The sequence below is a fragment of the Sturnira hondurensis genome, unplaced genomic scaffold, assembly GCF_014824575.4.
Source record: "Sturnira hondurensis isolate 20B ecotype Veracruz unplaced genomic scaffold, ASM1482457v3 Scaffold0012533, whole genome shotgun sequence".
NCBI lineage: Eukaryota > Metazoa > Chordata > Mammalia > Chiroptera > Phyllostomidae > Sturnira > Sturnira hondurensis.
The window spans coordinates 577,148-601,153 of NW_028085164.1; the positions used below are offsets into that span (position 1 = coordinate 577,148).

Consider the following 24,006-nt stretch of genomic DNA (forward strand, 5'->3'; position numbering starts at 1 on the left):
ACTATTCCATGTAATTGAACTGCAGTGCAAAGCAGCAGGGGAAAGAAAGAGCATGTAACACTGATTCACCTCCTTTTTGCACAAGGGGGATCAAATTCTTCTATAGAAAGGATTAAATCATCATTTGGGAGTATAAATGCCCATGCCGCTACTGGGGTAGCAATGCAGATCTACTCTAAATTCTTTTTATCCTCACCTGAGGACATGCTTATTGATTTTAGAGAGGGAAAAGATGGGAGACAGATAGAAGAGAAATATCAGTGTGAGAGAACACATTGATTAGCTGCCTCCCAAACACGCCCTGACTGAGAACTAAACCCATAACCTAGACATGTGTGCTCTGACTGAGAATCAGACCCNTATAGAAAGGATTAAATCATCATTTGGGAGTATAAATGCCCATGCCGCTACTGGGGTAGCAATGCAGATCTACTCTAAATTCTTTTTATCCTCACCTGAGGACATGCTTATTGATTTTAGAGAGGGAAAAGATGGGAGACAGATAGAAGAGAAATATCAGTGTGAGAGAACACATTGATTAGCTGCCTCCCAAACATGCCCTGACTGAGAACTAAACCCATAACCTAGACACGTGTGCTCTGACTGAGAATCAGACCCACAACCTTTTGGTTTATGGGATACACTCTAATCAAGTGAGCCACCAGCCAGGACTGCAGATTTATTCTTGAAGTTGGCCTTGAGTCAGGACTGAGAGAATAAAAAGAAAAGTAAACATGAGGATTTTCCCCATACTTTGGCTTGTAGGAGCCCTTTATCCCGTTTCTACAACCAGAATAATGACCTTAAGTATGTTTTTATTTTGTTTTGTTTTGTTGGCTCCTTTTACAAAGTTCCCAACTTGACTTCAGGACAAATCCAGGAGGAGATAAAAAGGAAAAACAGGGAAGAGTCTCTGTAGCTCAGTTGAGCTCTGCTATAGATTTGAGTTCCTTCCTTAATTCACTTGGTGTGGTTTACTTTCTGGATTTCTCATCTAGTTGTTTGTCACATTTGTCCAGTTTTAGTGTGATCATGGGAGTGACAGAATGGGTTCTGTGTTCCCTGGTCAGCCTCTTATTAAGGTTTGTAATCCTTAGCACTTACCATAGAAATTGCCCTGTAATTGACAATGAAGTAAATGAAGTGAATGAAAATCACAGCATTGATTTGTAACATAAATGCCGATCTTTTAGTCTTGTCTTCAAGATTCAGTTATGAACACAGAAGTCCTTTCCAATTTAGCTGCAGTGACTCCTCAAATTCCCATCTTCCCATCCATTCTTTTCTAAGATTCCACTTTGAAAAGTGGGAAAAAAATCAGTCCACTGATTTTTTTCTTTGTCAGGTAGGCTTGTAGAGAAAAAAGTCATTCTTTGCTTCATTATAAAATTTTTATATTTACATACAATTAATTTAGTATGTTTCACTGAGCTTTTCCTTGTTTGCACGAAAAGGAATTTATGTTAGTGTTTTGGCCTTTGGGAAATGATAACTTTGTTTAATAGATTGGTATTATACTGCTCAAAATCTATTATTAGGATTCATCTTTATTTGATTACTGTGAACATGTCACCAAACCCACAATCTACTTCTCACCATTTGCATCCATCCATTAATTCAAACTAGCTGCTCCTTAAATAAGCAATCACTAAAACTTCTCATTTTGAATCTTTTTAAAAAGAAATTTAATAAAAAGTTGTAAAGTTTAGAATATATCTAGTTTAAAATCTCAATGGGTTTACAACTTTAAAAAAAATTGCCTGCTATTTTTATTATAAACATTATCTTATTAGGAAGTAACTGACTGTTTATAAATATGAATTTGTCCACGTTTTTGTACATTTGGTATGAAATACCCATATGTGACCCAGGGGGTACTTACTCAAGAGAACTCTTTCTAGAATTCTAGGTGTTTCCTCTTCTGAAATAGAAAATCTGATTAGAAAATTGAGCTACCAAAGTATACTAAGCACGTGTGTAGTACAAATTCCTAGCATGAGTTGACTGAAGGTTGATTCCACTGAGTCCAAAGTCTCTAATAAGGTTTCCAGTTAAAGATAAGTCAGGGCCTATATCTTGGAATACCACCTGGCAGTGCTATGACAGAAATGAGAAAAATGAAGAGGCAACAAACATGTTGTGTCACAATCTGTTGTGTTCAAAATCTAAGTGTGTGGTTTTTTTTTCTATTTTTATCTTGGGGTCTCCAGTTTACCGTGGTTTCTGGGCAGTCCTGATGCTCCTGGGAGTAGTTGCTGTGGTCACCGCGAGCTTTTTGATCATCTGTGCAGCCCCCTTTGCCAGCCATCTTCTCTATAAAGCTGGAGGAGGCTCATATATTGCTGCAGGTATGTGTAGTGCTGTGAGCGTGTGTTCTAGCCATAGATTTTCTCTATATCATTGTATTTTTCATTTATAGTTTTAGGTATAAGGCTTCTAGCAGTAGGAATACAATTATATTCATGTGTAATATTTCTAGAATGCTAACTATACATCAGGCATTTCCCCAGGCACTTTACATTTCTCATGTGCTAACACTTAATCAGAGCAACAGCTTTTGCTCATTGTGTCCACGTTATATGAAATCAGACAATAGAGGGGAACTATCTGCTCAGAGAACCTTTTAATATCTTACACCCTATTAATTTTCTGTCTGTAAAATGGGGTCATAATGTTCCTCTGTATCATTAAGATATAGGTAAACTTTTCTGTGTTCTCTGGAAAAGATAGTGTCATGATAATGCTCAAAACTCTCATAATGTATTTACCCATAGATAAAAACGTGTTTTTCTACCATGTCACCATTTGGTTTTTTAAATTGTGATTCATGTGCATTATCTAAACACATTCTCTTTATTGTAAAACCTACAGTTATTTTAGTCAGCTTACCAACTAGACTTTCTAATTCCTACTAAAATAATCATAGTATAAATGAAAATATAACTGAATAGGTGAGTCTTGTGAATTTTAAGACTTTTTCATTTAATTAGGAAGTAAAAGACAGAACACTAATTTTAAAACATAAGTCTAAGTTTATTTGTAGAGATAACAATTCTAAAAAAATTAGACAATTTCAGTGTGACTCAAACTAAACTTTACATGATAATGCTATATTGTAACATCAGATTAGAAGGACAAAGAGTTTCTCCGTGATATGGCAGTAAGAGAAAAGAGAAGGGGCAGACTGACTAGCTTTACTGTTTTTATAATCATTGCAAAGACAGCTCATGATGTTGGCCATCACAATTTAATCAATGGCCAGTTAACAAAGAGTTTCTTTAAGTACACATTTTGCATAATACTGTGCTTATTTCTGCAGAGAGAATAAAAATTATAATCAGATATGGATCCTCTGCTCAAGGAGCTAAAAAACCAAATAAAACAAACAAATAAAAACCCACTGAGAACAAGAGCCCTGTTTAAACTACTCTGACTTTTCCCTCTTATTTCAATTCTTTTCTTCAATATATCCATTTGAGTTCATAATTTCTTAAATAACATTTTAAAAATTAAAATATAATTCACATACTACAAAATATACCATTTTAAAGTATATAAAGTGCAGTGATTTTTAGTACATTGACAAAGTGGTTTAAGTATCAATATTTGATTCTGGAATGTTTTTATCACCCCATAAAGAAACCTCATCCTCTTCTCTGCTCCCATCCAAACCCCAGTAACCACTGATTTTCTCTCTATATATAGATTTGTCTTCTCTGGACTTTTCAAATAGATACAATTGCAGTTGTGGCCTTCTTTGCCTTGCTTCTTGCACTTAGATCTCATAATTTATCATCTCTCTTCTTTAATTCATAATTCCATAAGACCAAACTCATTATGACAATACTGAGCATCTCTTTTACCACATAGTTTTTCTTCCCACAAACCACATTCTACTCTCGTTTCATTCACAGGTCTAGTTAAGGTGAATCTTCTTCCCTGGTCTTCCCAGAAATAACATTTCCTTGCTAAAATATGTAAATATTTTTTTCTTCATTCCTTGACTTTCTTTTTTTGTCTTTGTCAACATATGTTAGGTGTAATAGCAGTAGTTTCATACTAACACATCATTAGCAGCACAACTAACTGAAACTCAGAAATGCCCTGATCCTGAGTTTGGTCTTAGGTAATTTTGTGTGCTTGTTTATGCTTAGTGCTTTTTTGGGGGGGTGGGGGAGCCATTTTATAATTTGTGTGAGAAAGTAGTAGCATATCCAACTAGAATTTTCAGGGTGATCACTTTGTAAGGTATATAAATGTCAGATCACTCTATTATACACCTGAAATTTATATAATATTATATGTCAACTCTATTTTAACAGTTTTCTTTAAAAAATTACACTTGGCCAAGAACCTTGTAGAAAAATAAGGTTCATTTACTACTTGCATTTACTACTGTGGGGGCAACTTTGCCTGCAAAGTACCCACGTCCACCACAGATGAAGGTAAACACTACCAAGACATAGTCTGCTTGGGGAGGAAAGGTGGCTGATCCCTCAAAGGGGAAGGGCCAAGAGCCCCCTCCTCAAGTGGCTCTTATTATGTTCATTTGCACAAGAATATAGGTAAGGATCAAACAACAGATAGCATTCAGAGAACCAAGAGGGCTTATTCTCAGTCAGGGTCAGATAGCTAAAGAGATATAAAACTTTGAGGAACAAACTTCTTGCTCGGACCCTTATCACTTAAATGAGAGCATTCTAAACAAAGCAGGTTTCACAGGATTTTTACATATTCTTTCTTAGGCCTGATCACCCTGGATAACACTCTAGCTAGGCAAGGAGCTGCACCGCCTCCCATCACAGGTTTTCAGGCTTAAGTGGATTAGAGCCAGGAAGCTCTTCTTCCAGATGGAAATGGAGACTCAGGCTATGTCACAATAGCTGGGGGGCAAGGGTCCATCACTCCCTCTTTTTTGTAGCCCCCCCCGGGTCCTTCCAGGATGGCCTCCCAAGTGACTGTGTCTGGCTTAGGTTGCCCCTCTCTGTGTGAGGAGTCACACCCATCATGGACGTCAACCATGCTTTAGGGACAGGGGAAGAAACAGAAGCAGCGCTTGCTGCCAGAGACAAGCTTTGTCTCCTAAGTGGCTTGCATTCCAGAGGTCACTCACTCAGTCTTAGCCATGGGAGGCAGTTACAATTCCTGAAACCAGGCAGAGTGGTCCCAACATACTACATACTCATGTGCCTGTGACAAGTGGACTTTATTTTTTCAGCAAATCCTTTGTTGTTTGTGAGTATGGGGCTGAGATTCTCCTTGCTCAGGTCTCCATGCAAAAGATCCTGGGAGCTGAGAGGTGTCCGAGGTGTCCTGGGAGCCCATTCTGAAAGTTCCAAACTAGATGATTATGAAGACACTTCCTTTAAAATTCCATGTAATTTCCTTCATGGCTTAGTTTTTTATTGTTTATGCAGGACATTCTCCCCCCCAAGAACAGAGACAAGTATGCTGTCGGATAAAATAAAATATTAATCAGTTTCCTTACTGAACCAGCTCAGCTTATCAGTTCAGTCAGGAAAAATGATGTTCTCAGGAATAACTAAAGTTTACTTTCCAGTAGCAATTTCCACCATGATCTTTTAAACATAATCTTTTAAAGCAGTTTTGGGGCCTATAAATCATCCTTCCTCTTGAGTAATTATTGACAGAAGAATTTTAAAAATCTTTCAATTCTGTATTATTTATATTCCCAGATAATATAAATTAGAAAGTTGTTTTTTCAAAGTTGTTGATGGAAACTTAAATACTATGCTCTACAGGGGTGAGGGGAATATGAGATAAACAGCAGGTTTGCCAGCCAAGTTTTCTTCTGGACCGCATTTAACATGGAACTATGCATATAATCATTTACTGGGCTAAATGGAATTTATAGTGCTTTGGGTGGTTTAGATTTTATATTTTAAAATGAAAAAGTTTCATTCCATGTACCTAGTATTCTAAAATCTCTTTAGTTTTAGGCCTTGTAGTCATCCCCTGACTGACCAAATCTCTCATGCTGCTTTATGTCAACACTGTTCTCTGATGGGCAGTTAGGAGCAGGTGCAGTTTGGGCTGTGGTTGCTGTGGCTATTTTATCAACACCACAAACAAGTTTGGACACTCTCTTTATTTGGGTGATGACCTTAGAACAGGGTAGAACCAAATTCCAAATGGCAGTTGCTGGGTGTATACACTAGAACATCTTTTAGCAACAGTAAGATTGTTTTGGGGCATTCCACGTGGCTGGACATACTTGTATTACAGCAGTCAGTGTGAGTAAGGGGCAGGGTCCATGGTATTCCTCTTGCTGTGGCACCAGACTCAGAGCAAGGCTTGGGGGGCATATGTTGCCACTCCCTGCACTTGAACAGATCCCTCCTCAGGCAAGCCATACCATGTGTGCCCCAGAGAAGTTCAGTTCCAGACGAACTAAGTGGTATTGTCAGGGCGTTATGATGCCAAGCCTGTATTTCAATCAATCTCATCACACACCTCCACAATAACTAAACAATTAGTGACTTTTTTGCATTTAAAAAATTTTAATGTATAATTCACCATCTGCATATTGTGTTCACCACCCCAAAGTCAAGTCTCCTTCCATCTCTATTTATCCCCATTTACCCATAAATTGGTTTTAATGGGGACTTTTGGAGAACTCTTAGAAATGCAGGAGAAGGCTGTTGTCTTCTCCTAACCTGTGTTATTGGAAGTGGTAGGAAAGATGCAGACAAAGGTTAGAAGTGATAGACATGGCCTGAAAAAGGGTTAGAGTTGTGTTAGAGTTGAGAAAATTACTATAAAGCTGAATATTTCTAATGCCTGTGCAAAGAGACATCAATGGGAATTAATGCTCATCAGCAAGACTTCTAAGTGCATAAGGAAACATAATGGTGTGGTGATCTGGGTGCTTGGGACATTTTAAGTGATAATCCACAAATACTAGAAATTGTTATTTTGTCAGGATATCAAGGGAGAAAGATTTTTCTATCACAACTGAAGTCACCTTTTCCTGAATAGCAAACTGGGATTATATTTTCCTGCTACATGTAGAGCTTGACAGAGTCTCATCTTGAAAGAGGAGCCTAAATGTCCGCTAAATCCCTTGTTAGATCTTCAGGTTGGTGGGGCTACATATGCATCTTATGAGTCAGGGGATACAGGATGCACTAGTGGGAGGAAAGGCCTCTTCTGTGTAGTCAGTTCTTTGGAATGTGGCAGAGGCACAGCTGTGGTGTGACTGCTGGCTGTCTGTGACCACATGGTGTGCTCCTCACCCAGACAGTTAATGTTTAGTCACCGGGACACAATCTAAGTGAATTGGGTAAGTCTTGTGCCATATGGGACTAACAGCCTGAAACACATGCTTTTTACGGCCATGGCTGCTCCCTTATGCTCCCAAGGACAATGCTTTTTAGAAGCATAGTGACATGAACCCTTGTAAGAAAGTAGTATAGCAAAGGTGAGTGATTATGAAAGGAATATGAAATATTCATATATAGCAGGTAAAACTGACTCATAAATGAATTTGTGTTTGGTTTTCCTTTTCCTTTAGTAAGATCTATGGTATTTGTGGTAGCACATCAGAAAACCACATTTATTCTGCATAAGATAAAATGAATGCATACCACAAGAGACTTCTTCCCATCTTAAAAGAAAAAAGGCTCACAGAAGCCAAGAGACATACTTCAGATTTTTTTTTTTGGCTGAGACTGAGCCTGTGGCTCTTAGGAGGTGCTCAGGGCCCCTCCCAGCTCCTCACCTCTTCCTCCAGATGAAGCAGAAGATGGTGGCAGTGGGAGCAGGGAAGAGTGTGTGGAGGAAACACAGACCTGGAGCGGGCAGGGATTCGGAAAGAACTGCTGACGGCCCAGAGGCAGAAGGTCTAATCTTACAGACACACACATGCCCCTGATTGCACCTGCTGTCCCCACGTCTATATAGTGAAAGATCTGGCTATAAACAGCTGCTTACCCTGGAAAACAAGCCTGGAAGGGCAGTAAATTCTTGACAGAATAGCTTTTCTAAAATTTCTGTGTGTTTCTTAGCATGTAGGAAGTAGGTTTCCCCAAGAAAAGCGCAAGCGTAACTTCCCAAAAAGGTACAGAGTATTTCATCCAAGTCCAGGACTGAAGATTTTATTCAAAGCTCTCTCTGGCTTGTTGGAGGTGAAAGCTGGAAAGGAAAGCATACTTAATAGAAACTAGGATAGTTATATATTAGATGTACTTCTTGTAGCAGAAGCATTTTCTCTGATTTCATGAACTGTAGAATGGATGTCTCTTGACATCCAAATGTCAAGAAATGTGTGTTACACACATTTCATCTGATAAACATTGTGAGGAGAAAGGAGCAGAAGACTCGGACTTGTGCTGACTGTTTCCGAATGGGGCACCCACATGGCAGATATATGACTCTGAAATGAGAAGACAGGATCCCAGTTCTTTGTGTCTTAGCATCTCAGCCAGATGAAAGCCATGGGAGGGAGGGAGAGTATGAACAGGATGGAGGAGACACAAAGTGATTTCTCTGTGGAGAACTGTTGCTTTCTGAGTCTCTACCATTCTTAGTGTGGTGATTTCCCTGAATATATTGGGACATAAAGAATATGTTATTCTGACTTCTGCCAAGATGGAGGCATAGGTGGAAACACTGTGCCTTCTCCCACAACCAAGTTTGAATACAACAAAGGTTTGGAGAACAAAGACACGCCCAAAGACCAGAAAATTGAATTATACAGAAGTCCGACAACACTGAACCGTTCATCCGGGATGGTAAGAGGGGCGGAGCCAGCAGCAGAGCAGGGTTGGGCAGGAAAGATTCCCTGACCTTGACGCACAGGCAGCCTGGACCCAGTCAGGGTGTGGGGCAGACATTCACACACAGTGAGATGGACCACGCAGGCCCTAGAGGGCGAACCCAGTGGTGGAGGGCTGATGGCGGTGGCACACTCGAGTGCAGTGGGATGAAACCCAAGGGCCCCCGGTGACGGTGGCAGCTGCCGCACCTGTGGGGGCGGTGGTGGGAGGCGGCAGACTGTACGCCATTGCTCCTCTTTGACCCCGCCCCCACATACAGCGTCACAACCCAGCGACTTAGTTGCCCTACTCTAGTGAAGACCTAGGGCTCTGATCCTGCTAAGTAACAGGCACGAACAGCCCAACAGATGGTGCAAGAAGAACTCAAAGTCCCAGAGCCGGTAACTCTAAGCAACCAAGAGATTGCCAGCCTCTCAGACGCACAGTTCAAGACACTATTTATCAGGATGCTCACAGAACTGGTGGATTATAGTCACAAATTAGAGGAACATATGAAGGCTAAACTAATTGAAATGAAGGGAGATGCACAGGAAACCAATAGCGATGGAAAGGAAACTGGGACTCAAATCAATGGAATGGACCAGAAGGAAGAACAAAACATCCAACCAGAAAAGAATGAAGAAATGAGAATTCAAAAAAACGAGGAGAAGCTTAGGAACCTCCAGGACATCTTTAAACGTTCCAACATCCGGATTATAGGGGTACCAGAAGGGGGAAAGAAACAGCCACAAGTGGAAAACTTATTTGAACAAATAATAAAGGAGAACTGCCCCAGTCTGGCAAAGGAAATAGACTTCCAGGAAATCCAGGAAGCTCAGAGAGTGCCAAAGAAGTTGGACCCAAGAAGGAACACACCAAGGCACATCATAATTACATTAGCCAAGACTAAAATGAAGGAGAGAATCCTAGAAGCAGCAAGGGATAAGGGGACAGTCACCTACAAAGGAGTACCCATCAGACTGTCAGCGGATTTCTCAAAAGAGACCTTACAGGCAAGAAGGGGCTGGAAAGAAGTATTCCAAGTCATGAAATCCAAAGACCTACAGCCAAGATTGCTTTATCCAGCAAAACTTTCATTTAGAATGGAAGGACAGATAAAGTGCTTCTCAGATAAGGTCAAGTTCAAGGAGTTCATCATCACCAAGCCCTTATTATATGAAATGCTAAAGGGACTTATATAAGAAAAAGAAGATGAAAAATATGAACAGTGAAAGGACAGCAAACTCACAGTTATTAACAACCACAACTAAAACAAAAGCAAACCAAGAGGACAGCTAGATCAGGAGTGGAACCATAGAAATGAAGAACACATGGAGGGTTAGAAACAGGGGAGTGGGAGGAGGAGAAGGGGGGGAGAAGGCACAGAAAATAGCATAGACGTAGGTAGAAAATAGATAGGAGGGAGGGCAAGAATAGTGGGGGAAATATAGAATCTAAAGAACTTGAGACACGTGGTTATAAACTAAGGTGGGGAGAATGGTGGGGGAGGGAGTGTGCGGGTGGAGTGGAATGAAGGGGGGGTAATAGAACAACTGTAATGGTATAATCAATTATATGTATAAAGAATATGTTATTCTTTCCAATGCTCTGCTCTGGGACTGTGAAGTAACTGGTGCCCCCTGATGGAGGATTTCAGTAAGACACTGGCAGAAACTTGAAGCAATTTTTCCCTGGCCTTTTCTCTCCTGAAATCTCAGAACGGGATGAGAGTGTCTAGTTTATTCTCTTACCTCTTGGCCAGTCCTGAAATAGGCCAGTCAAATGAGAAGCTCTGATGCTTTAACATATTTTATGGAATGCTATTTGCTAGCCATTACTTCCATTGTTTCCTCATGACTGCTCTCTGTAGTAGGTACTTTCATTATCTCTATTTTTCCAATGAAAAAAACAGAACTTAAAAACTTGCTTAAGGTAATTTAGCTTGCAAAGTGTCAAGCTCTCTGGACAGTGAACTTAGAACTAGGGCAGTTAGAATCCAGGAGAAAAATTAGTAGAAACTGATTTTGAGAAAATGAAGACTGGAGAAAAGCTGAGAATGCTTTGGTTGACTGTTATGCATCAGATTCGTGGTCACTAAAAATGACATCCAACACTGAGCATACTTAATTGTAACAAAAAGCAATTACTAATTTAAAGAAGAAAGAACTATTATAAAACACAATTTAAATTATTTTTAAGAAGTCCTAGCTTATTTCCTCAGAGAAACTATGTTTTTAATAAAAAAAATAGTATACAGGGTCTGGCACAAATAACACCCCTTTTTATTACAAAATCATAATTCTATAACATAGCAACATCATATTCATGCACACCATATAACATTTTAGGTGAAATGTTCATATTAGAACTGTAAATTATTGCACCCATGTTATTACCCTACCAAAAACACTCTAGTAGGCCTTACTTCTGCCTGACCCTCTATATGAGATTACTTTGGAAGTATATTACAATATAAGGACAATTATTGCTCTTTAGGAAATGTAGAATTGGCTGATTTTTCTTTTTCCATCATATAACACTTAGGAAAAACAGTATATATTTTAGCCTCTGGAATGGTCCTGTGAGAACTCATCCTGCACTAATTAATGCCCATGTTCCCTCCTTCAGCATGACACATAGGACTCCTGAGATGTAAAGAAAGCCCTCAATGCTGCCATTTCTATTATTAATAGTTAATACATGTGAAAACTGGTTTGTAAATATTGTGACATAAAATTTTATGTATTTATGTTTAAGACATTAATGTTCTAGTCTTTTAAAATACTATGTGAAAGTAATGACCCTATAGATAACTTAATTTTCAGATGTTATCCAAAGTCATGTATAAATGTAGGGCTTAAATAAAATAATTCTAATTGACTGCAATGTCATCCATAACTTCAGGGACACTGTGATTCCCTATCAAGGGGTCAAATCCCTTGCTAGTTCTCAGAGAGTCTGGCTCTTTAAGGCCTCTCACTTTTGTCCTCTAATTTAAAGCCTAGAGACACTTCCTGAACATATGAGGGGCAACTCTCTTTCCAAAGGAATTCCAGAAAAAACTGGCCCAAAGTTGATATTCTGGTTCCTAGGTTGGAGGTTCATTTTATAATGAGAGTTCATAATATTCAGCTATATGTCATATTTCATATGCTTCAAATACTGCATAATGAAAGTTTCAGAAAGAGAATTCAGGAACTGAAAATAACCGGTTACAAAAAGATATCCCTGTGTTTTAGGCACTTGGAGAGTTTAATTGGTCAGCAAGCACTATTAATGACTGTCAAAAGTTTTGTTGACAAACTGATGTTTGAGGAAGATGATGCTAAGGCAGCATTCAAAAAATATAACTGTATTTTTAGTAGGTCTTAGCAGGGCTGCTCGGTATTGGGGGGTTAGGTTGAGCAGTTGTGTTTCAGGTCAGTACCAGAGCATCAGTAAGCCCAGCATTATTTAATCAGTTTGATACAAGATCATGTTTTGTAAAAAGATTTTTTTTGCCATTTTTTCAAAACCATTTGTCTAAGGAAATGTATCTGTAATTTCAAGATTCTGTATTTGCTTTAGAACATCACAAACCAAACTATTCATAGTAGCTTACTAAATTCACAATAACAGAACCTAGGAAGAGCCCAGATGTTCAGCAATAAATAAACAGACAGATTGTGGTGTATTCACACAATGAAATACTGTTCATCAGTGAAAAGTGAACTGGTAGCTTACGTAACAATGTGGATGGTTTCTCAGTTATGCTGAGTAAAAGCAGCCAGAGAGAAAAGACTACATGCTGTTAAGATTTCATTCCTCTAAAATTCTAAAAGTTAAACCATGCTGTAGTGATAAATGTTTTGGGTGGCAGAGTTTGGAGGCCTGGAGAACCTCTCTGGAGTGACAGGGATAAGTATTTTCTATTTTTTATGAGTTGTTGGTTACACTAAAATTTACATTTACTAAAACCCATCAAAACATTCACTTAAAATTCATATTTGCTGTGTGTAAATTATATTTCATTTAAAGGAATGAGAAAGAGAAATAATAAACCTGAATGCTTTCTACTCATTGGAAAAATTTTCAGATCATTAGAGCTTAATATCTTTAAATATTACTACTGTGTGGTCAAATATAAGATATGTTTATATGAAGACTGTACTTTATGCAAAAGTCCTTTGATGGGCTGTTGTCAGTTTTGCTGTTCAAAGTTTCTGTGCAGATCTGCAGAAGGTATTTGTTATATATTTCTTGAGGAATTGCTGTTCCCTTTTAGAAAATGTTAGAAAATACATGGTTTATCAGGTTCCCTTTCTTTTCTTTCTTATGGGCATCTCAGATCTAGGCTGACCATTCCATTTATGCTGCCATCCTTAGCACTCTTACCCAAGCTTCACACTTTGTCTTCATTTCTATAGTGATCATGAACTCTCTCCCTGCCTTCCAGGGAGTTTCACCTGGAGAATAAAACTAGTCTCTTTCCAACTCCTTGGGATATATTCCCCATTGTAGGATGTTTTTGAATGTCTTCAGCCTAATGTGTCACACCTTCTGTCAGAGTTTTAGTCTTGAGTTATGTCTAAAACTTTTGATCTTGGTAGACAATTAGTTTCACTTTCATCTTCTGAAAATAGACACAATCAGAAAGCTGATGCTATTATCCCTAATTTTATGAATTAGGGATAATTCATAAAATTTTATGAATCTCACTTTCTAGTTCTATGTAAATGCCCTTTTTGAATAGTGCCCTATCTCTAGATTATATGTCCTCCAAGATAAGGATTCTAATTTACATTCACTTTAACTTCCTTCATAATACATTATCCAGACTATGGAATTCTTTGGTCTTTTTTGTGTGGAAGCATGACTTGAAAGAGGCCAATGAATCCTCTTGAATTAGGATTCTTCCCCAATAACTGCCCATGATTCAAGTTGTTAAGGCACATTTCAGAGGCAAGTCAGTTATTTCTAAGCAGTTAAAGATGAAGTTTATTATTTTTTTAGTAACTTCAAGAGGATTTTTTTTTATTTTTCAATTAGGTATATGTGATTCTAGGCAAGAATATAGGGGTTTGACATTTGACTATATTTTTTTGGAAAAAGAATGTCTTCATTTCTGTGGCTAAGTTTTCCTAGGAATGCATTTTTTTAAGTCTGTTCTTTTCAAATATAGTGTAAAATATCTTTTAACTGGAGAGTGTTATGCTAAGTGAAATAAGCCAGGCAGTGAAAGACAAATACCATATGATCTCACCTTTAAGAGTAACCTAATCAATATAACAAACAAACACACAAAATATAACCAAACATTGAAATTAAGAACAATCTGACAGTGACCAGAGGGGGGGTGGGAGAGGATAATGGGGGGAAAGTGGGGAAGGGTTTTCAGGAACATCTATAAAGGATACGTGGGGGACTTCCGCCAAGATGGAGGCATAGGTGGAAACACTGTGCCTTCTCCCACAACCAAGTTTGAATACAACAAAGGTTTGGAGAACAAAGACACAGCCACAAAACAGAAAATTGAATTATACAGAAGTACCACAACCACTAACCATCAACGGGATGGTAAGAGGGGCGGAGCCAGCAGCAGGCAGGAAAGATCCCCTGACCTAGGCGCGCAAGTGGCCCGGACCCAGTCAGGGTGTGGGGCAGACTGATCGAGGTCGCACATTCGCGCACAGTGAGACAGACCACACGGGCCCCAGGGAGCGAGGGCTGATGGTGGTGGCACACTCGCGTGCAGTGGGACGAAACGCCTGGGCCCGGTGACGGCGGCAGCTGCCATACCTGTGGGGGCCGCGGCAGGAGATGGCCTATGGGACGCCATTGCTTCTTGTTGACCCCGCCCCCACATACAACAGTCACAACCCAGCGACTTAGTTGCCCTGCTCTGGTGAAGACCTAGAGCTCTGATCCTGCTACTTAACAGGCACGAACAGCCCAACAGATGGCGCAAGAAGAACTCAAAGTCCCAGAGCCGGTAACTCTAAGCAACCAAGAGATTGCCAGCCTCTCAGATGCACAGTTCAAGACACTATTTATCAGGATGCTCACAGAACTGGTGGATTATAGTCACAAATTAGAGGAACATATGAAGGCTAAACTAATTGAAATGAAGGGAGATGCACAGGAAACCAATAGCGATGGAAAGGAAACTGGGACTCAAATCAATGGAATGGACCAGAAGGAAGAACAAAACATCCAACCAGAAAGGAATGGAGAAATGAGAATTCAGAAAAATGAGGAGAGGCTTAGGAACCTCCAGAACATTTTTAAACATTCCAACATCCGGATTATAGGGGTACCAGAAGGGGGAAAGAAACAGCCACAAGTGGAAAACTTATTTGAACAAATAATAAAGGAGAACTGCCCCAGTCTGGCAAAGGAAATAGACTTCCAGGAAATCCAGGAAGCTCAGAGAGTCCCAAAGAAGTTGGACCCAAGAAGGAACACACCAAGGCACATCATAATTACATTAGCCAAGACCAAAATGAAGGAGAGAATCCTAGAAGCAGCAAGGGATAAGGGGACAGTCACCTACAAAGGAGTACCCATCAGACTGTCAGCGGATTTCTCAAAAGAGACCTTACAGGCAAGAAGGGGCTGGAAAGAAGTATTCCAAGTCATGAAATCCAAAGACCTACAGCCAAGATTGCTTTATCCAGCAAAGCTTTCATTTAGAATGGAAGGACAGATAAAGTGCTTCTCAGATAAGGTCAAATTCAAGGAGTTCATCATCACCAAGCTCTTATTATATGAAATGCTAAAGGGACTTATATAAGAAAAAGAAGATGAAAAATATGAACAGTGAAAGGACAGCAAACTCACAGTTATTAACAACCACACCTAAAACAAAAGCAAACCAAGAGGACAGCTAGATCAGGAGTAGAACCATAGAAATGAAGAACACATGGAGGGTTAGCAACAGGGGAGTGGGAGGAGGAGAAGGGGGGAGAAGGCACAGAAAATAGCATAGACAGTAGGTAGAAAATAGATAGGAGGGAGGGCAAGAATAGTGGGGGAAATATAGAATCTAAAGAACTTGAGACACGTGGTTATAAACTAAGGTGGGGAGAATGGTGGGGGAGGGAGTGTGCGGGTGGAGGGGAATGAAGGGGGGGATAGAACAACTGTAATCTGTAATGGTATAATCAATAAAATATATTTATAAAAAAAATAATCTTTGGTTAGATGCTCTGCTTTCAGAACCCAGTGGGGTGGGGCAGAGGTCTTGTCCCATATGCTAAGGCTTTGGGCAGAGGTGGTCTGAACCACCAATGCAGAGACAGTGGGCCTGATAATCTCTGAATTGACTCGGGGAACACTTTTCCCTCTTCTTAAATAAAAGTGCACTTTCACAACCAAAAAAAAAAAAGAATACATGGACAAAACCTAGAGGGGGTGGAATCAGGGGTGAGAGGTGGGGATGGCTAGGGTTGGGGGAAGTGGTGGAGGGTAAATGCAGACAACTGTACTTGAACAATAAAATAATTAAAAAAATAAAATGTCCTTTATAGTTTGTCTCCTTTTCCTGTTCTTGCTTCTAAAAAATATTGCATCCACACAGTTTTTTTCTCAATCTGACTTGGCGTTAGAGAAATTCTTTTGTTCTCGTTTTCACATTGTGATTGTTTCTATATTGTTTATCAGTAGTAATTGCATTCCTAATGGTTATTTATGACTGAATTTTGTTACTTTTGGTTCAGAAAAAAATGATTTTCAATTGAATTCATGTTAAGAGAGAAAAGTTTTCAACTCAGTATGAAAATCTAGGTACTGGATTTCCCCAAAAGCTTTTCACCTCTTTTTTTCTGTATGATGACTGTAGTAGTGCTTAGATTAACTTAATTCAAAACAATTTTATTAGACTGTATTGTGACAGCTGTCGTATAAGCATTCATTAAAAAAACATCAAAATTGGTGAATTTTTGTGCAGCCATTTTAATATTGAAGAAGGAAGAAAATATTTTAGTGTAGCATTTTTAGTATATTATGCTTTATTATTTCAAAAAAGCTAAAAACACAACTGAAATGCATAAAAAGACTTGTGCAGTGTATGGAGAAGGTGCTGTCACTGACTGAATGTGTCAAAAGTGGTTTGCAAAGTTTCTTGGTACTATTGACATTTTGGCCAAATAACTCTTTGCTGTAGGGCTGTCTTATGCATAGGAGGATGTTTAGCAGTACCTCTACCTACCCTCTACCCACTAGAAGTCAATAGCGGGAGATAGCCAACATACTCAAAATATGCAAATCAGTAAAGTTATTAGTGAAAATGAAAAATGTGTCTTTTATTTTACAGAAAACTGAATGCACTTTTCAGTCAATGCAATACAATCACAAGCTCTGAGTGGTTCTCCCATACTGCCGATGAGAAAAGCCCCAATAAGCTTTGGGTGTGACTTAACTATATGTCTTTGGTATTTTCATAATCTCAGATTTTTATGGGATTTGGGGCCACATTTTTATTATGCCTCCAGTGAGCTACATTATGAATTTTTGTTGGGATAATAATTAAGGTTTCTCCATTGTATTAGGATTGCCCCAGAAGAGATTCTCCATTTGACAGGTGAATCAAATCAATAATATTATTGTTCATTATTAGTAACAATAGTCCACCAAAAGAAAATGTACCTTTCTAGGTATATGAACACACATACTCTGTCCCCATCCCCCGACATATGCCACGGACTTCCACCACCCTTTTTTGTGTTGCTGATTTTGTTATTTGGAAATGTTTTCCAGTTTACATAGCAGTTATAAGTCTTTTTACCTAGACCCATTTCACTAGCTGTCCCAATAGTGTCTCTTATAACAAAAGGACCCAGTCTGGAAACATGCTTTGCATTTAGTTGTTGTGCAATGTGATTCTTTATCAAACCAGAGTAAGTCCTTCTTTGATATTCACGACTTTGACTCTCAAAGTGTAGAGGTCCATGATTTTCTAGAATGTTCTTGAGTTGGTTTGTCTAATATTTCCTAGTGATTTATTTAGGTGTTTGGGGTTTTTTTTTTTGGCTGTAGTATCATAGCAGTGATACTGTGTTCTTCTCATTGAATTAGGGAAATCTTTCCCTTTTCCCCACTTATTTATTCACTCTTATTTATATCACTTTGGGCACATGGATCCTTTTTATTCAATGATATATAGTGTGCCACTATCATTATTTGTTTGATAATCAAACTGTCTCAGAATTAGCTAGGGGGAGCCCCATCAATATGGCTTCTGAAACATCCTCATCATTCTTTGAGTGTATCTTAATTTTTGCTATAATAAGACATCCCAGACATGCATTTTCTGTTCCAATCTGAATTGAACTATTTGAGATGCTCTAGTTCCTGGTATTTTCAAGCCAAGTGCTGGAAATTTAATGCATACTATGCTATGGGGGTGTTGCTGGTCCCAGAACCTCTCAGAGAACAGAGCCAGGAAATATATTGAGGTATATGCACATAGGGATATTTTAACACACACAGACACTTTTACTTCTATATTCATCTATCTATCTAATCATCATCTCCATAAATTATCACTAATACATTTGGTTCTAAACAAAAAACATAGAATTCATTCTAGCTTTCCCCCTTTTAAATTAGTAACACCTTTTTCAGGCAGTGAAGAACCTGGCTGCAATTCACATCAATATATTTATTTACTTGATCAGTCTACCTATATTTAACAACATTCTGATTGCTCTCTAGCCATATTGCTCATTCAGGAGCCTGTCACAAGTTCTCGCTGCTCTATCAGTCAAACCATTGGCCTTTAATGTAAATACTTCCCTATGTCTGTTAGTTCATATTCCTTCTTTTTGTCTCTATGAGCATATGTACATATGTATTGAGTTGGCAAAATAATCTTGTATTTGTTTTCCATATGATAGCTCTAGTAGTGCTTAGTTGTCTTTAACTTCATCAGAAACAATTTTGTTAGATTGCATTTTGACACCTATCATATCAGCATGCATTTAAAAAACTTATTAAAATTGATTAATTTTTGTGAAGCCATTTTAATATTGAAGATGGATGAAAATATGCAACATTTGCTTTATTATTTCAAGAATGGTAAAAATGCAACTGAAATGCAGAAAAAGATTTGTGCTGTGTGTGGAGAAGTTGTTGTAACTGATCGAATGTGTCAAAAGTGGTTTGCAAAGTTTCTTGCTATTATTGATGTTTTAACCAAATAATTCTTTGCTGTGGGGCTGAATTATGCATTTGAAGATGTTTAGTATCACCCTTAGTCTCTACCCACTAGAAGCCAAGAGCGGGAGATAGCGGACACATTAAAAATATCCAAATAAATAAAGTTACTGGTGAAAACAAGAAATGTGTCTTTTATTTTACAGAAAAAAATGTAATGAACTTTTTGGCCAACCTAATATAAAACTGGCAATTTAATGGCAGGGAAATACTGTTTTACCTCATGAGCATGGTATAATCATAATCTGATTAGAAACTTAATTCAGAAATGAATTAAGTAGAGTATATCTTCAATTAGTGAACAAGTTAAATATTGTAGTGATAGAAATACCTATTATTCATTGCTTTCAGGGTGAAATTACTCTTTAAATAACAGCAGTATTTAAAGATTGGTTAATTCTTCCTTATTAGGAACCATCTTCTACATGACTACTTGCAATACATTTTTGTAAATATTCTAAATTCAGAAGTGGGTTTTGAAACTTTTGAGAAAATGTGTATCAGGCTATTGATTTTTCACAAAGGCAATTTTCTTTTTTTATAAAAATATCTGCAAATGCAAGAGATTCACGTGATGTAGGAAGATAAAATTTATATCAACTACTAATAACAAAGGTTTACAATGAGTTTGCATTGCAAATAGTATGCAAATCACTAAGTCAAACTTTTACATCATCAGAGAACATTATCTATATAGTTGCTGAAAAAATGTATTGAAATGCTCAGGGTTGCATTGCTATATCGTCATCAAAATCCGAGGTATGACTTCATAGGAGTTTGCTTGCAGGCTATGAGTTTATTATTTCCCTGTAATACAGTTGTTGTTCAGTGGTTAAATTGCTCTATTTTGTGCTCTAGTGTTTGCATTTGCATTACAGACAACAGTGCGAAGTATGTATCTTATTAGTGAAGCGTCTATGTTGATTTCTTCTTCCTCTTGTGTATCATGATTATAAGAAAGTTGAAGCTCTGATATGGACACACCTTGACATGTTTATGAGTTCTTCTTCTTTTGTGTTTACTTGTTAAGATTGTTTTTTTTTTTAATTTAATTCTTATTCAAGTACAGTTTTCTGTTTTATATTCCCTGCCCTGCCGCCCCCAGTGCTCCCCACCTCCCTCCCATTTCTGCCCCCACCTTAATTATTGTCCATGTGTCCTTTATACTTATCCATGTGAGTCCCTCCCCTTTTCTCCTGTGGTTCTCTCCCCTCTCCTCTCTGGACCCTGTCAGCCTGTTCCGTATTTGTGTGTCATTGGTCATATTTTGCTTGCTTGTTTGTTTTGTTGTTTAGATTCCTGTTAAAGGTGAGATCATATGGTATTTGTCTTTCACCACCTGGCTTACTTCACTCAACATTATGTTGAGTGAAGATTGTTTATGAAATTGATGACCAAGAGGAAAGGGACATCCTAAATACCATAGGAGCACAGCGAACTCCAGAAGGGTGACTGGTGGCTAGGCTCTTAAAGTGACCTACTCCTGCCAATATAGCTCAGTCTCTGTTCCTCATAACAGAGTTCTCTTTCTCTTTCAGACAGACTAGCATTTAGAATATGGATATTTAATACCTGATGGGTCAGTTCATTATCTTTGACATATCTGGGTTGAACTTTTGAACAGATAGCAAGTGATCTCAAGTGTGTTTTGCTTTAGGACAAATTTAAGTCCCTCAGGATGTGTGGTTTGTGCATGGGACCTGTCACTCACTAATGAAACAGCCGAGCTGGTGCTCCTAAATTTGCAGGTCAGTGGGACCCCGTTGCTCCCTTCTGTTGTTATAGTCACAGTAACATGAAAAAGTATATGCTTAGTGGCATTCTCAAATTTTAGCACTCTTGAAGTCATTCTGTCCATTTTTTGTTAAGACCAAATGTCTAACAATATATATTTCTCTATTCTTACAATTCCAGCAGTATTTTTGAGCAAGTGGATTACAGTTTTATTGAAACTGTGGATAAATTGTCATATTTCCTTCTTGTTCTTGGTTAAACTCATTCTCTCCTTCCTTCCTTCTTTCCTTCCTTCCCTCCCTCCCTCTCTCCACCCTTCCTTCCTCCTCCCTCCCTCCCTTCTTCACTCATCCTTTTCTTTATTTAATAGGCTCTTGACCTCAGACCTGAAATTTTCCTGTTCTACAGAATATTTTTAGTCTCCTCCCTCAATCTTTCAGGGCAGTGTTCCTTTATGCTATAATCAATTTCCAGCACATATATTTTTAATTTTAAAGAACCATGTATATTCCTTTACATGGTTCTTTAATTTATGTTACATTCTTTTACATCAGTTTAGTGCTTTCATATCTGGTACTTAATTTGATTTCTATTTCCATGGGCATATTTAGCTGTAGCACTAATTATCTGTTTTATAATATAACAATAGTCAGAAAGACCTGAGCTAAAAATGAGCTTAGAAGATTACTAGCTATGTTTGCACATATTTAAAACTGGGGGTTAACAGTACCTATTTTACAAGTTCATTGTACATATGAAAGAAATAATTTATTACAAATAATGTATTCCAAACCAGACATAAGTAAAGAGGGATAAATGTTAAAATAAATTCCAAGAGGTAGGGATCTTTAACTCTTATGTTCACAAGCTCCTAATACAGTGCTTGGCACGCAGTAAGTACTCAATAAATACATGTCAGCTGTTGCCTTGTCATGGTTCTTATACTGATATAGCCCTCATCTCAGTGCTTTGACAATTAAACAAAATGATGTGCATGTAAAGTATGTAATAAAAGATCTGACACAAAGTAGGTGATCTAGTTAGAATTATATTTTTAGAGACATATCATTAGGCAAATGATGGATGAGGGATCTTGGGAAAACATCTTCAGAAAGATTAAAGATCTTTTGTTTTGTCTTTCTTAGGCATCCTGTTTTCCTTGGTGGTGATGCTGTATGTTATCTGGGTCCAGGTAGTGGCTGACATGGAAAGCTACAGAAACATGAAATTGAAAGACTGCTTGGATTTTACACCTTCTGTTCTGTATGGCTGGTCATTTTTTCTGGCCCCGGCAGGGATATTTTTTTCCTTGCTCTCTGGATTACTTTTTCTAGTTGTTGGAAAGCATATTCAGATACATCACTAATCAAACTGTTGCCACCAGTGTTTTCTTGACACCATATTTTATTTTTATTTGTTTAGTGATCTTAGCATTGAGTTTGTTTGTGTAACTTTTTAGTTGCTATTTGAATGAATTATTTTACTTGTGATTTTTCTCTCATAAGAAGGTACTAAAATCTTTTGAGACACCAACATGTTTCCATCCATTTGAGTGTTATCAAGAACCTATTTCTTTTTTTTAGGGAGAAGGTAACATGACTTCCTTTCATCGAACTTGTTAGAGTTCACATAGGTTGAAAATATATACAGTTATAATAATAGCATAATACCATCAGCTAGGGCAAATCAAGATTCAATTTGAAGCCTCCCTTTTGGCATTCAATTCTGTTGCTACTTAAAAAATAATCTTTGTAGAATAATTAAGAATGTAAAACGAAAATTTTACATTCTGTAAAATTTTACATTTTGTCAGAAAACTTACTCCATTTTCTCTCCACACACATACATATCCACACAGATGATTCCTGTGAGTATCATTATTTAAAAATAGATAGCAGATGTTCTTGTAGCAGGAGCCACACAAACTCATCAGTTAACGTGGGCCATAACAAAACCTTTTCTGCTTTCTTATCAACAGTAGTTTGATTAGCTATTTTTTCAGTTAATTGTGCATGTTTACATAACATTGAATTGTATTTAAAAGTAGCAAATCTGTACATCAAAATATGTATAATGCAGATTGGATTTTGAGAACTTAAAATGGATTAATTACATATTTAATGTAGTTGAAAATATGTAAAGACCAAGGACCTTAGCTTACTATATAATTCTATTTGATATTTTAAAGTTCCCATTTAATATTATATTGCTACTATGTTCAACTTATGAAAATTTATTGAAGAAATGAGCTTTAATATGCACAAAATACTCCCATAGGAAGGTGTTGATAACCTCCTACGGGAGTATTTATTGAAGTCTATGTAATAATAACTTTATTGAAGTCTATGTAATAATAACGTTCCAAAATTTTATGGGTTGTAGTTATTCTGATCACTTGACTTCCTTAATTATTGTCCCTCAATTTCTTCATCTTTATATCAGTAATTTAAACATTTACAAATTTCGATTTCCTTTAATCTCTTTGGAAAAAAAAACTTTTGCTTTTTTGCAAGGGGTGGGAGTAGAATAATTCTGTATAGACATTTTACGTATCAAAGATGTTTTCTTGGCAGTAACTTTGATTGAAATCAATCCCATTTGGGAAGCCTAGGTCATTTTTTCATTTTGGAAACCTCCACCATGGAGGAATTGGTTGTTCATGATGGAACAGAGTCCAGCACAGTGGTGAGCTTTTACCAGGAGCAGCATTTCATTGCACAGCTGGGTGGGTACAGAGGCAAGAGTCAAAGACAGACTGAGTGGCACCTAGAAGATGCTGTAGAGTAGAGGTACTATCATTTCCTTCCAGCTGGCCCATGAGGAGAGGTTGCCAGAGTCTTCACCACACAGCTTGTGTTTTCCGTTAGCCTCATTTCAATTGAAGGGATTTCTGGAGGAATAGCAAAGGTCTGAAGTATCTGCAGAATCATGAGTGGCATTTTAGTGTTTAGAGACAGTTAGGACTTGCATGTAGTAGAAACCAAGAAACAAAATACAAATACAACAAAACTAATTGTAACTGGTTTCTCAAGCCATTTCAATTATATCATAAACAAATTTTGGTATTTTCATTTGTCTTTCTGTTTCATTTTTATATTGATTCATTTAGTTCTTTGCTTTTGGCTTGATGATTTGAAAAATAATTACAGGTTTTTCTCTGCATACTGACTGTGATATTAAATTATGGCATGCTATTAAGTTCTCCAGATGATGTTAGATGTATTGATTAATTCATGTCATCTGTAAATATAATTCTTTTTTGTAGAAGTTTGGAATGGAGACTTTTTCTGGTGCATTATTA

General features: G+C 37.8%; 1 protein-coding gene across 1 annotated transcript in view; it reads left to right on the plus strand.

Annotated features, from left to right (window-relative positions):
- The window catches only part of TMEM182 (transmembrane protein 182), a 61,693-nt gene extending 39,056 nt beyond the window's left edge, over positions 1-22,637 (plus strand). Inside the window, exons 4-5 of the mRNA XM_037060825.1 lie at positions 2,211-2,348; positions 21,851-22,637. Of these exons, the coding sequence (XP_036916720.1) occupies positions 2,211-2,348; positions 21,851-22,071 (359 nt within the window). The 3' untranslated portion in view covers positions 22,072-22,637. The remainder of the gene's footprint in view (positions 1-2,210; positions 2,349-21,850) is intronic.
- Positions 22,638-24,006: the final 1,369 nt, after the last annotated feature.